Genomic DNA, 14,928 nt, shown 5'->3' on the forward strand with positions numbered 1-14,928 from the left:
AACCTCTCCCCAACAAGTACCCACCCCCAGGGAAATCTGATTCTTCTACTCCTTCCACTACATTTGCTGACCTGTCTGCCTCTCTATTAGAGGAGTTTGTTGAATGAAATAAATGATCATATTTCACTGAATCTAAGATGGTATCGATTTTAAGTTTCACCATAATTTAAATACCACTAAGGAAAAAACACTGCCAATGCAACCATGACATGCCGCTATGTAGAGGAACAGCCCAAGTGTAGAGATGATACTGAGAAAAAGAAGTGTGTGCCTTAAACCAAACTACAGTAATGAGCCACACTTACAGCTGTGGATGCAGGTGGAAGGTCTGTCCAACCATCTAAGAGAGCAGTGCAAAAGGGACAGTGGCCCTGGCCGGTTTGGCTCAGCGGTTAGAGCGTCGGCCTGCGGTCCAGAGAGACCCAGGTTTGGTTCCCACTAAGGGCGCGAACCTCGGTTGTGGTTTGTCCCCGGCCCTGGTTGGTCGTGTGGGTGGCAGCCACTCAATGTGTCCCTTTCACGTCGATGTCTCTCTCTCTCTCTCTGTTCCTCTCTCTCCCTCCCACTCTATCTGAAGAAAAAATGAAAAAATGTCCTCGGGTGAGGATTTAAAGAAAAAAAAAAAAAGGGACAGCGAATGGGGTGGAAAATTGGCAAACCAAGCCAAGGTGGAGAGAGGGCATGGGTCACCTTGAGGCAAGCCAGGCAGCGGTGGGCTCCTCACCTGTGATGTGCAGCTGGTGCAGTCTGTGATAGGCCAGGGCTGCGTCCCTGGCACTGGCCTTGGCTTCGTCTTCAAAGCCTGCTGCGGTGGCTGGGGTGGCCCGCCGGCACTGAAAGACCTTCTTGAGCAGCCAGCGCACCAGGCGCAGCTTCTGCAGGCTGTAGCGAATCACGTTCCAGGAGAGGCTGCAGGCCAGGTCCAGGCGGGATGTGGGCAGTGCCCGGCCCAACACCGACAGGCAGGTTTGTAGATTGGCTGCAGCAGCTGCAAAATCCCCCTAGAAAGTAGCAAGAAAGTATACTGTTCACTGGCCTTACTATGGCCTTTCGGTATGTTTTAATAGAAATGTTATTCTCCCTTCATTCTCCAGATTATCAGAGTGATACATGCTCACTAAAGAAAATCTGGGAAAATTCAGAAAGCTACAAAAAAAAGTGAAATCATTTGTAATCTTATCCCACAGAAAGAATGACTACTGACATTTAAAAGTATTTCCTCCTAGTCCTTTTACTAAATTGAGATTGAACTGTGTTCTATCTTTGAGCAAATAATCTTCAGAGTTTCTCACAGTAGCTTTTATACATAAAATGATAACACGGATTTAGATGATGAGTTTATGTGATCTTTTAGGCTCTCAAAGTGTGTGGGTGGTCCCTGGAGACCAGCCCCTAGAATCTTGTTAGCAAGACAAATCCTAGCTGTCCTAGTCCAGCCCTCCTGGACCTACTAAACCAGAACCTCTGGAGTTGGGCCTAGCACCTGAGTCTGATGCCTGCTAAAATTTGAAAACCACAGTTTTAGCAAATACACTACTGAACTACTCTAGTCAAGGATGTGGATGAACTGTTCCACAAACCTGAGAGTCTATGCCCCTGTACTGAAGCCTTTTTTCTGTTTCTCTCATTACTGGTGGTTTAAAGACGCAGGCTACCGTCTTAGGAAACTGAAGTAATTTCTCCTCTCTTTTCCCACATGTCATGCAGTGAGTATGACACCTGTGTTTGTCTTCCTGCGTCATTACAGGAAAGTAGATTATTACAAGAGGAAAGTGAATGCCAATGCTCTGGGAGTGGCAGTCTCTAAGGTGGTGGTGGCATCTTTCCAGCCAGGAGAAGCACCTGTATTTACATATGCTAAAGGAGGTGGCCTTTCCTTGTGCCTAGGGCTCCTCTTCCCCATCTTTCCCAGGAAGGTGTGCTGTTTCCAAGGCTCAGGCTTTGACTCCTGCCTTTTCCAACTCTCCTCAGGCACCCTCCTCGCAGGTGCATAGCTTCCTACACACTCTGGTCCTGACCCGCCTCAGCCCCCACTGCTGTCTGGTGGTCTCACGCTACAGGGCCCTCTCACAGTGCATCCAAACACCGCGGCTTACAGCCTACATCTTCCAGCCTCCTCCATCTTTGAGTCACTGTCACTTTCTTTCCATTTTACATCTCAAATCTTCTTTGACATGCCTTTCCTTTCAATTCCAGGTCCCTGCCACTGCCCCATATTTACTCCTGTGCATCTCGTGTCTCCTCCTCTAACCCGTCCTTCGTTCAGCCACCAGAATGAAGCGCTGACCAAAACCTGTCTCCAGGACACATGTCCTGAGATTGTTCTCTGGGAACAGTCCCTCTCCAAGGGGTAAGCCCACAACAACCACACCTACATTCAGGAGCCATAGCCCGGGGTGAGCACGCAGACCCAGGCTGCTTCAGCAGGGGAAGGCAGGCCCACGGTTTTCTGCTTCTGAGGGGTGTTCTGGTTCTTGTGTCTCCCAAGATGGGCATGTTTAACTCTTTTTTTCTAAATCCTCACCCAGGGATATTTTTCCATTTTTGTTTAGATAGAGTGGGAAGGAGAGAGAGGAAGACAGGGAGAGAGAGGGACATTTCGACTGGTTGCCTCCCTCATGACCCCAACCAGGGCTAAGAATGAACCGCAACTGAGGTATGTGACCTTGACCAGCATCAAACCTGAGATTCACTGGTCCGCGGGGCCCACGCTCTAACCACTTAGCAACTGGTCAGGGCAGGCATGTTTAACTCTTCCTTCAGGGATGAGTTGCCCCAGAATCCTACCTATAAACTCTTTTGCTGATTTCAAAAGAAAACTTTCAGCTAATTTTCCTGCTCAAAAATCTTCCTGGTTCTCCACAAAACTGGGAACAAAGCCCCTAATCAGTTACTAGTCAAAGACCTCTCTTGTTGGGGCCCCAGCTACACTACCAGCCTCAGCCCTCCTGTCTCCTGCCATTCCCTACATTCCAGACACACCCATCCACTTGCTGGTCCCCAAATTTCCCATGTATTCATGCCTTCCTGTGTGACAGGTCCTTCCTGCCCTTGACCACTCTGCTCAAGCCCCGATTCCCTCAGCCAGAATGCCTCTTCTGCCCCAAACTCCCGCAGCACCTTAGTCTTTCTTCCTCTGTCATCTTGTGTCCATAGGATTATTATTATTATTATTTTTTTATCCTCACCTGAGGATATTTTTCCATTTTTTACTCAGATAGAGCGGGAAGGAGAGAGAGGAAGAGAGAGAAACATCGATGTGAAAGGGACACATCGAGTGGCCGCCACCCACACGACCCAACCAGGGCCGGGGACAAACTGCAGCCAAGGTACATGCCCTTAGCGGGAACCGATCCATAGGATTATTTATGCATAAGTGTCTCTGCTCTGCTGCCCTGTGACGGTTAGGGGCAGGTCCCTTCCTCCTCTCAGAAACACCCCCCCCTTTCCCTGCAAGCACCTACCACAGGACTTCATTCACTGGGGTATTCAACACAACTTCCTAAGTTTTGGGCTGATCCTGGGGGAAGAAGGGGAAAGGTGAACGATGGAACTCACCTTGGCGAGGTCCAGGTCTGCCTGCTTCCGGTGCCTCCAGAAGGTGACTGAGGAGCGCGAATGTGGTCGGATCACTGGCTCCCCATGGACCAGCAGCTTCACAAAGACGCTCAGGACAATCACACCATTGACCAGCCACAAGAGGAGCGTTGGCATCATCCAGTCAAACCAGCCCCCAGAACCTAAAGAGCAGAGTCTCAGTTGACCCCCTTGGAGCAGCCCTGGGACTGCAGGGCACCTGGCTGACCCCTAACATTGCACAGGAAAGAGCCTTCTATCTCCTTTTCAGAAGGGCGATAACAAGACTGTTTCATTACTAACAACATCTCAGAACAGGAATAAACCACACTACAGGGAAATGTGAAACAATTCTAGAGCCTAAATAGGAACACTGTAATCCTTGTCACTATGGAGTTGAGTGCCACAAAAATCTTTGTTAGCCAAGGGGGTCAGACCACTGGTTTTACAACTGAGGCAAAAATACCACATCCTCTTTCAAACAGCCCTTCCACCCCAATCCCATCCCCAGGGAATTATAGCAGTGTGAGTTCAGTTTATTTTGCTCTTTCTGACTGAATTCAAGTTTGCTCCGTCACTTCCAAAATGTGACTTATGCCAGTCCCTATCAGAAGGCAAGCAGGCAAGGGTCACTACCAAAGCCCTTTGGGACCTTGTGGACAAGCAGAGCAGTCTGCACACAGGAGCCTTCACCCACCTGACTCGAATGACAGTACACTGCGGCCAGAGCCTGAGTATGGGTGCTGGTCAGAGTCGTGGGCCCCGCCCCATTGCAGCAGGGCAGTCAGGGGGTTAAAGGACAGGCACAGGAAGGTGAGGACACACAACAGGATTCGAGAGCGGTCCACCATGCCCAGCGCTATGGGAGGAGAGTCCGGTTCATCTTTGACCTTCAACAGAGAGCCATGAGGTTAGAGTGAATAAATGCTGCATGGGTTTTCACAGCATTGTACTTTTATATAGATCAGAATCGGACTGTGAGATTTAAATCCAAGACCACTGAGCCAGACAGGAGTAAAGCCAGGAGGAAACTACCGCTCCAACTCTGTGGCACTCTCCCTCTTGCCACCTGGAAAAGAACACGTTCTAAAGTCCAAAGCACAGGAGCTGTACCTTCCAAACAGAGCTCTCTCACAACAGGCAAGAGTCATCAAGTGACAGAAAACGGAGCGGTGGTCTGCAGCTGGAGAGGGGTATATGAACTACCTGCACAGGTGTATGAAGGAGCTTCATGGGTGATGAAAAGGTACTGTATCTTTGATTATAGTGATAGTTATATTTAAGAGTATGTATGATATTGTGTGATACTAAAAATAGGTGTACTTTATTACACATAAATTATACATCTATAATAGAGTTGATTAAAGACCATGCTTCAGTGTGGATCTATGTACAAGAGCGTGGCCCTGGCTGGTTTTGCTCAGCGGTTAGAGCGTCGACCTGCGGTCGAGAGAGACTGGGTTCGGTTCCCGCTAAGGGCACATACCTCAGTTGCGGTTTGTTCCTGGCTCTGGTTGGTCGTGCGGGTGGCAGCCACTCAATGTGTATGTTTCTCTCTCTTTCTCTCTTCCTCTCTCTCCCTCCCACTCTATCTGAGCAAAAAATGGAAAAATGTCCTCGGGTGAGGAAAAAAAAAGAGTGTGCCTGTTTTAAAATCAAGATGTTTTAAATGTTGCCTTTTTTCTCCTCCCCACTTTACAGAGGGAAAACTGGAGGCAGAGGCCTTGTCTACCTGGGAGCCCCCAGAAAGGAAGGGAGGCTGGGGTTGAATCTCCTGACTCCCAATGTACACATACCATAACATTCCCTTTCAATATTTTAAAATCATTTGAACATTTCTTATGATGTTGAGATATCTAATTAATTTGACGTATATGCCATACGGACTTTTGTTACCTAACAAAATCATATTTACTAAATATTTCAAAAATAGTGAGTATATGATACTACGAACAGTTTGACTGAAACACACTTTGGAAGGAAATTTTGTTATTTCAGAGTCAGAAAGCGCCAGTGTCAAAATACAGTGCAGACTCAGTGGTCTCTGCAGGGTCCCAGGAAGATCATTAGGCTCAAGCCTCTTTTTTAATCAATTCCATTAAACAGCAATTGCCGGGGGGGCTTTCTTGGTCTATTAAAGGCCCCTGGTTTGAAGTTATTTGTTAGATTGCACACTGTAATCATTTCCGGAAGAGGGCCCAGAGGCAGCCTCATCCTAAACCAGCTGATGAACCTCACAAAGTGGTCTTGCCAGGCCCATTACGGGCAAGGGAAGTAATGAGGCGCCTCTAGCAATGCCTCGCGCCCACATGACAGCTGCTGTTTCTGCTCTGGATCTGGCCCTCATTCCTCTCTGATGGGCTGTTTCAGCAAAGACCAGTTTAACCAGACTACAATGAACCAGTTAAACAGCCCTATTTCCCCCACAGTCAGTTTTCTTTCTTTATTCTCCAAGATCTGGCTAATTTCACAGAGTTCCTTTCCAGCTCAGGTCCTCTGAACACCAGGCCTGGTGACTGTCTGTGCCCCACCGCCCCCACTATAAACTTCAGAAAATGGGAAAGATCCAGGGGTTGGAGGATTTAAAAAGCTCACACATACCTTTGCCTCATCTAACAGAGGGCTTCCGGGCTCAGAGTCGATAGAGTAGGGGGAGAAGCCGGCCTGGGATCCCGAGTCAGAGGCCGGAGGGGACATGAGAAGCACATTCTGATTAAAGTCATCCATCTTCAGGTCCACATCATTGTCCACCAGGCTGCCTAGGTCGATGCCCTTCAGGAGCTCTGCAAAGAAAACCCTACCTGGCAAACAATCTGTTTTTACAGACCCCCACCTGGGCCAAGCCAAGGCAGGGATGGGCAGGGCTAGATGAGGGGCGCATGGCCCCTGTTCCACTGCCAGAGGCACCTCTTCCGCACTAGTGGGCCCTCCCTGGTGCCCGGCACAGGACTGCTCCTGTAACCAGGTCTGACAGCCCTTCTCTCAATGAGCACACTCACTGTTTTTCTGACTCGCCAGCTTCAGCACCATGTTCTCCTGGCGCAGTTTGTGATTGACCTGCTGCAAGTATTTGATGTAGTCAATGGCCTTTCTCAGAACGCCAGACTTGTGCATCTGGGAAGGAGACGGGTGAAAACAGAGGCTTCAGAGCAGGCTGCACAGTGAGAACAGGCTCAGAGCTCATGGAGTGACAGCGTGGCTCTGGGGTGAGAGGTGCCTGGTTCAGATGCTGGCTCTTCCACTGACTAGCTCTGCTATTAGGACAAGATACCTGACATCTCTGAACCTCACTTTCTTCCTCCTTAAAATGGAGATAATGATAATTATATAACTCACAGGCATGCACTGAGGGCTAAATGAAATAATACAGGGAAGAGCTTAGCTCTTAGCCTGGCACACAGACACTAAATAAATAAATTTAGCTATATGACTACTTTCTATAATAATCTCAGCACCAAACAAACTTTACGGAAAACAAATGACAAAAAGCCAGAGCACTGTGGGATGGTCATCTTAAGTAAAGGTATATTAGTACCTTTCAGATTTGTAGGCTTCAAAGGAAAGTAAAATTTTCTTTCAAAATAGAGGTGAAGATAAACAAATAGGTAAAAAAGAAAATCTATGTGCCAGAAGATACATTCATTGAAATATCAGAAATATATGAAAAATCTATTTCCTCTATCTGTTGTTGATCCAGACCTAATTCCAGTTTCTCTCTTCCCTAACAGGTAAAAGTATTGCTACCCACCCTGAGCACAATTAAACATAGGCCAGCAATGCCATCAGCTGACTTCAAGATAATATAATCATGTATCTGGCCCCCAGTGAGTGGCAGGCATTTCTCTGCCTGTGACTCTGGGGTCCATGATCACTGCAGAGCAGTCAAAGGTCCAGGAAGGACACTGACTTACCAACCCCTAACACTCCCCTTATATTATATTGGTTAATATTTTATAATCTTGAAAATCCCTAAATGCTTTAATGAGAAAGCACCTAATATACATTCACTCAGCCTGGGCCTGGAGATTCCTATATTTCTGAGGCAAAGACAATAAAAGGGGAGACAGTAGGGCATGCAACACCATTTTGCTTGGCACCTACCTTGGCATCGGTCCCCATGACCAGGTCCTTCAACTCAATGATTTTGTCATTGATGGAGGAGCGATACCGCTTCTCAATGATATTGTGTGTTGTTCGTCTTTCTCCTTCTTTGGGGGGTTCGAGCTGCTTGACTCCCCCGGGTACCTGCTTAATGGGCACTTTCTCTTGTCCCATCATCACAGGCATTGTAGTCAGAATGGTCCCACTGCTGCCCACCAGGGTCTAGAACAGGCACAGACCGAGGGCACAATTACCCCTTGGTTAGTTGGAATAAAGCAACCTCACAAGACAAACCTGTGGCTTGTCCATGTAGCATCACCTGGCAATGCTCTGGGTGGCCTGAGACCCATTCTAGGTTGTCAGGCCCCAAGAAGCCCGAGGAGCCATGGTACCTCTGTAACTATGCCTCTTTCAGAATCACTGTCCATAAATAACACTTCAGTAGGATTAATGTGGATAAATTTGTCTTATCCTTTGATCTAGGGGTCCAGAAACAAGTCATGATTTCTGCTTTGCTGTCAAACCATCAGGCATCTATAAGCTCACATACAGCATGCTATATCACTCTGGCGCCAGGGAAAACATTTTCCTAGTGTATGACATATTTTTTTCCCCTCATATGACAATGAAGCAACTTACTACATTTCCTATACAATCTGGCCATCAAAAAGCTCAAGGACAGAACTAACCAGATCCATTTTATTAAATAAATAGGCCAACCATACAGGCTTCCCCCAGTGCTCCCCTCAAATCTGCTTTCCCCTCTGGGTCAATTTTTACTAATTTTAGTTTTATTTTGTCCCATAAATGGCCTCAAATATCCAAATGACCAACACAAATAAAAGCTGCTCAATTTCATTAATTACCAAGAAATAATGTGCACATAATAAAAAACACGCTTTTTTTAATGTACAGCTTATTTTTTATGTATGTATACGATGCGTGTAGTAACTAAGATACCTAGACCAAAACACAGGGCATTTCCATGCCCTAGAAAGTTCCCGCATGCCTCTTTCCAGCAACACCTGCCTCTTGTAATTATTCCGATCTCTATCACCACAGCTTAGTTTGCTCTTCCTGAACTTCATATAAGTAGAATCACTAGCACAAGCTCTTTCTGGACAGGCATCTTTTGCTCAACATACTATATTTGAGGTTCAATCATGTAATCACATGTATCAATAGTTCTTTTTGGATGGACATTTGGGTTGTTTACAGTTTTTGGCTTTTATGAATAAAGCTTGCTTTCAAATTTTGATCACTGTTTACTCCGTCAGACTCTCTCTCTCTCTCTCTTTTTATCCTCACCCGAGGACATTTTTGCATTTATATTCAGATAGAGCGGGAGAGAAAGAGAGGGAGGAAGAGAGAAAAACATTGATGTAAGAGAGACACATCGACTGGTTGCCACCCACACGACCCCAACCAGGACCAGGGACAAACTGCAACCAAGGCACGTGCCCTTAGTGGGAACCAAACCTGGGATTCTCTGGTCTGCGGGCTGACACTCTAATCGCTGAGCCAAACCGGCCGGGGCTCTGTCAGACTCTCTTGCTAAGATACTGAGACTAGCAGAAACCCTATAAATGAAGAATGGGTGCCTTCCATGTCCCTCACCTTAGAGTTCTCTCTGCTTAGGGACTCTAGGGTCCTTCGGAAGCCAATAACTGAGGATGGAGTGATCCCAATACCCCACCTGCTGTTGAAGGAGACGTGCACAGTCATTTACAACCTCATCTAGATAACAAGATCTGAGAGGCAGATGGTCCTATGTGGAGATACTGCCTAGGAACTGGGGCTCCTCTGCTGTTCCTCTCTCCCTGCTAGACCCTGGCACTCCCATGTAGCACACATTGCTGGTACTTCTCAAGGGTGATATTTGCAGTGTGACTGACACATTCCATAAAGCTTCTGCAACTCAGCACAGAGGCTGTTAACATCGCTGAGACCTAACATCTCCCAGAAAGGAGGCGGAGGTGGAGGGCAGTGGGGAAGGTGGCTCTTACTGGTACTTGCAGGGCGGCTGTCTGGATGGGGGCCGTGAGGGCGGTGAGGGCTGGGTTCTGGACTGCAGCCATGACAGGGCTGCCATCTGTCTTCAGTGTGGTCAGAACAAGGGAATCTGTCTTGATGATCTGAGGCTGTACCAGGACCTGGATGGAGAAGGAAGAAAAGGAAGAAGGAGGTGCACTAATTTTCTATTTTGCATTAGCTTCTTATTGCATAAACCCTTTAAGAAAGAAAAATAAATTTTGATGAAATTGAGAATACAGCTTGATTAGTGGGTTGAGGGAAGAAAGAGAGTACAGCTAAAGAGGGTCCTAAGTGTTAAGGTTGAAAGGCTTTGAGGAGAGCAGTGCCAGTGGCCTATCAGGGGAAGAGTGGGCATGGCTTGGGGTGAGTGGTGGTAGGGGGAGAGAGATCTGATTCTGGACATACTCAAGAAAGCCTGGCTGAGAACCTGGCTGGGGAAACAAAAATGATAAACCAAGAATTTTTTGTAAGATAAATTACTTTGTGAGTCAAGAAAATACAGTGCCACTATGATATATGACTTAAAAATATTTTAGCACATTTCTTTCCAGTTTTATGCCCATTATCTGTGCAAATAACAGACCTGCATTTACTGACTCTATGTGCATGCCAGTGTACATTCTCAGATGCCATCTCAGCCAGATCTCTATACCAAGCTCACTGGTGCCTTGCAGGCCCCCAGACATCCCTGCCCACCCTACAAACCGCTTCCTCACACTCCAATGGTCCTTCTTAGTATGTAGACCACATCTTCGATGGAGAACAGCTAACAGCCCCAAGCAGTGCCTTCCTGAATCCTTGTCAGCCACCTACCGGGACCTGCTGCACTTGGGGCGCAGCAACTGTCTGCACCGTGGCCGGGGCGAGGGTCTGCAGCGTGCCATTAGCTGTCTGCGTCAGCACCCGCTGGGCCTGCACTGTTTGCACCTGCTGCTGGATGGTGACTGGCTGCACCTGGGAGGATGTCACTAGGCTTTGGACTTGAGGCTGAAGGACTTGGAAGAAGAGGAATAAAAGTCACATGGATAAGGAATGCATTCTGTCACTGCAGCTGCAGCAATAACTGAGGATGGAGTGATCCCAACACCCCACCTGCTGTTGAAGGAGACGTGCACAGTCATTTACAACCTCATCTAGATAACAAGAACATCCCAGAAGGGCTGCATCAATTTCTGAGGGAACGAGTGCAAATTATTTTATTATTCTGGGTGCTGGGATGGAGGTGAGGGAAGCTAATTAGCAAATGATTACACCCAGAAAGGGGGTTAACAGAGCGAACAGAAAATGTACTTTGGCCCTGGCCGGTTTGGCTCAACGGTTAGAGCATTGGCCCACAGACCAGAGAGTCCCGGGTTCGGTCCCCACTAAGGGCGTGTACCTCAGTTGTCCCTGGCCCCGGCTGGGGTCCTGTGGGTGGCAACCACTTGATGTGTCTCTCTCATGCCGCCGTTTCTCTTTCTCTCTCTCTCTCTCTCTCTCTCTCTCTCTCTCTCTCCCCCTCCCGCTCTATCTGAAAATAGATGCAAAAATGTCCTCGGGTGAGGATAAAAAAAAATAATAATAATAAAGTATCTATTGCCCTGGCTGGTTTGGCTCAGCAGTTAGTGTGTCGGCCCGTGGACCAAAAAAGAAAATGTACTTTGGGATGTCTGTCTCAGCTTTTTGCCTTGATGTCTGCCCCAGCCCCTAACCCTGGAAACCTGCTGAAGAACTATCAAAGCAATACTAACCCCACCCGGGGCTCCCCACAGGGCCAGAGGGTATCTGATGAAAAGGCGCTGGGACACAGAATAACAGGAAAAGTCACTCCTTCACTCAACACACCGAAGGCCTACTAGGAGGCCTGCTACTCAGAGGCCCAGGACCCACGTTAAAAGTCGTATTCTCTGTAGTGACTACTCAGGAGATGTTTGCTGAATGAACAGTTCTCAACCTACAGGTGCCAAAGTCTGGCTGCTGCCTGGATAAGTTTCAAGACTAATTTTACTCAAGCCTCCACCTCTAGTTACCAGGACAGCCCGTGTCTACTCTGCTTGCTGGACTCTTTGAAGCAGGCACAACAGCTATTAAGGCATTTGAAGAGGCAGGATATGAACTGTTCCTGTACCACTGTTCTGACTGCCAGTTTCCAAAACCTAATTTAGAGAGGATCGAACCGATAGGTTCTGTCATCCCCAAAGAGGATAGAACTATTTACAGTCTACCTTGGAAGTATCAGCAAACTGATGCAATCTTTTTAACAACCATCACTATCATATCTGACTTCTGAATCACCTTGAAAGCTGGTAGCCGCATTCTGGTATATCAAAGGCTGCTGGATGATCCTCGTCTGGGGAGCAGTGCTGAATGTCGGGGTGATCATTACCGTCTGCTGCTGCAGCTGAGCTTGAGGCTGGGGTTGGGGGCGGGGCTGAAGAACGGGAGTTGCCCTTGGTGGAGTAAGAACCGAGGTGGGGGAAACCTTGACCTGTAGGGTTGGAGCCTGGGGGGAGGTGGCCGAGGGAGAGAAGGAAGGTAATGGGACCTGGCTGAAGGAGCGCTGCATTGAGGGGTCCCCGGCTCCGCCACCGCTGCCCCCGCCATTACTGCTGCTGCTGTTGCTGCTTCCACTGCCGCCAGGGAAGGAGCTACACAGCTGCTCCGAGAACAAGTCAGAAAACTCTCCCACTTGATTGCTGACAAACTGCAGCATCTCTGTGAAGAAATGAAAAGGAATCATTTTATTGACATCCAAAATATTTAACCTTCAAATTTGCTTAAGATGGTGTTCCCAAGATCAGAGCAGAAACGTGTCAGGAAACCTTCATCTCTCTCTCATGTGGGGTTATCATCTGGGCCAAGACAGCCACCAAGGGACAGTGGGCCAGAACTTCATCTGTTTGATGTTCTCTCTCCTGACCCCACCTCCAGGCCTTTATCCACCTTCCTGATTGTGTCAGGCCTATCATCAGAAGCCACTGTGGTGGGTGAGGAATGCTTTTAAAGGTTATAGTGGGTTACGTTTTACAATTGGGGATACTAGGGTAGAAAGTGGGTAGTCACTGTCCTAAGGCCCTAGAGCTCATCTTGCTCTGTGAGGCCACCTCCAGCTGCAGCCCTGCTCCTATGGTAGAGCAGGAGTCATGTAGATCTGGATGCAGAGCTATGATGGACCCTAACTCTCCCTCACCGCGGTCAGCCTTCCCTCCTGGATGGGCACTACTGGTACCCCCAAGAAAACTCAGGGACATTGAAATTGATGGGACCCAAGTCATAAATCTTTAGGGGTAGAATGGATAGAAAATCACCCATGAAGTCCAGAACAGGGAAATAACTTGGCCAAGGTCACACAGTTCATCAGGACACAGCCAGGACTCTGCCCCTTAGCTTTGTGTTTCTCTACCGCACCACAGTGCATTCACTGCCAGGAGGTCAGGGCAGAGCAACCTGGGCCCTGGACTCCATGCTTTAGAGGGTTCAGTCTGGCCCTCCTCTTCCCCCTGGGCAAGGAATCTGTGGGACTAACAGGATGTGTCCACCTGGAGGCCATGCCCCTTCTCTAGATCATGCTCCAAGTATCTGGGACCCCTGAATCTCTGGTCCAGAAGACTTCAAGCCTGCTTCCAGAGCCTCTTCACCTGGTCCATCCTCCCAAAGGTTTATCAAAACCTAACCTAATCCACAACTCATCTCTCCCGACTCTCCTTCCTTCTCATAGGGCTGGTCCCTGTTAGGAGTCTGGAGCCTTGGCTTTATCCCAGGTATTTTTGGATCTACAATTCTCTACACTATCTACCGCACCCTCACCTTTCCTCTCTAATACATTCCCAAAGAATATAAACCGCGGTACCCTGCTCTCCAACCCCTCAAGGCCATAGGATGCTCTGACTTGGTCACCAAAACAAAAACAATGCCCCCAAACACCACTTCCATTATTTTCCCCAAACCTCCACCCAGGTCTCTAACAGCACAGGGTAGGGATGGGGTCTGGGCTATGAACAGTCTTATGTTAGGCAAGCAAAATGCTACTGGAGGTTTCTAGTGTGACCTCCATTTCAGATAACTAGAGTTTAGTTGTTCAGCACTTTACATTTCTGGTCAATTCAACCTGCTGGCAAAAGAGCATCTCTAACAAGATTAAGGACTGCATACTTGTGTTCTTTACCAATACCTCTCCACTGCTCTGTCTCCACGCAGCCTGTTGTGAGGAGAAATGGGCAGACTGCCACAGATACTATCACTTGTACCAACCAATTTCAGTTCCTTAGTATACAATTAAACTAAGAAATGTCCTCAAACTCAGCACAAACTTTAAACAAAACACAATATTATAAAAAGCTTTATGTCCAGTGGTTGAGCGTCCACCCATGTACCAGGAGGTCGCTGGTTCAATTCCCAGTCAGGACATGCCCAGGTTGTGGGCAAGATCCCCAGTGGGGAGCATGTAGGAGGCAGCCAATCAATGTTCTCTCTCATTGATAGTTCTCTCTCTTTCCCTCTCGTTCTAAAATCAATAAACGAAAAAAAAAAAGCTTTAAGAAAACAATGAAAAGAAACCTAATAATTTGTTGAGCTTTCCAGAACTCTCATAAAATGCTGAGTCTGGGAACCGACACAGAAGCTTGCTTTGTGCCAAAAAAGTATCGCCCCTGCTGATCTGTGAGGCCACCTCCAGTACTTGGAATCTTGTTTTCATCCATGGAGCACCAAAGAGAAAAAGGCAAGAGAGGCCAGAGGCCTGATAGATGAGCACAGCTTTGGCACTAGGTGGGTCTCAAGGCACCCACCTAACCTGCTGTGTGAACAAGGGTAAGTCACTTCTCTTGATCTCCTCACCACAAAAGACTGCCTTAAGAACACTCACTTGGCTTTTCTGTTGTGAAGATTAGTAAAATAATTTATGCCAAGTGCCTGGTGAGGGTCAGAACTTTATAAAGGTCCCTCTTAGTGGTGCTGCTAGAGCACCTACCACATGGGCACTTGGCTCTACTTACGTCATTCTGCCGAGTGCTTTCCAAACCCTTTTGTGGGGAAGACATGGTTGGCGAAGTAACTTGCAGAGGTCACAAAGCTTAGTTCACAGAGCAGGGTGAGAGTGTGTAGGCAGATGGAATACAACTACTTAAATTAAAAAAATAAATCCTTTCAACCCACACTTGACAAGCTCCAGTGGTGTTCTCTCCAGCCGGGCAGATGGGCACTGGGCTGATTGGCGCGGAGGGCTCATTAAGACCCAGC

General features: G+C 47.7%; 1 protein-coding gene across 2 annotated transcripts in view; it reads right to left on the reverse strand.

Annotated features, from left to right (window-relative positions):
- SREBF2 (sterol regulatory element binding transcription factor 2) overlaps nt 1-14,928 on the reverse strand; it is a 66,769-nt gene that overhangs the window by 20,624 nt on the left and 31,217 nt on the right. For both annotated transcript variants that reach the window (XM_036251022.1, XM_036251021.1), the window contains exons 2-10: nt 11,986-12,405; nt 10,525-10,706; nt 9,684-9,830; nt 7,678-7,899; nt 6,576-6,690; nt 6,178-6,359; nt 4,274-4,466; nt 3,559-3,740; nt 725-1,001 (exon numbers count right to left, since the gene is read on the reverse strand). In XM_036251022.1, coding sequence (XP_036106915.1) covers nt 725-1,001; nt 3,559-3,740; nt 4,274-4,466; nt 6,178-6,359; nt 6,576-6,690; nt 7,678-7,899; nt 9,684-9,830; nt 10,525-10,706; nt 11,986-12,403 — 1,918 coding nt within the window. In that variant the 5' untranslated portion in view covers nt 12,404-12,405. The remainder of the gene's footprint in view (nt 1-724; nt 1,002-3,558; nt 3,741-4,273; nt 4,467-6,177; nt 6,360-6,575; nt 6,691-7,677; nt 7,900-9,683; nt 9,831-10,524; nt 10,707-11,985; nt 12,406-14,928) is intronic.

This window comes from Molossus molossus, unplaced genomic scaffold, assembly GCF_014108415.1.
Source record: "Molossus molossus isolate mMolMol1 unplaced genomic scaffold, mMolMol1.p scaffold_m16_p_10, whole genome shotgun sequence".
Classification (NCBI taxonomy): domain Eukaryota; kingdom Metazoa; phylum Chordata; class Mammalia; order Chiroptera; family Molossidae; genus Molossus; species Molossus molossus.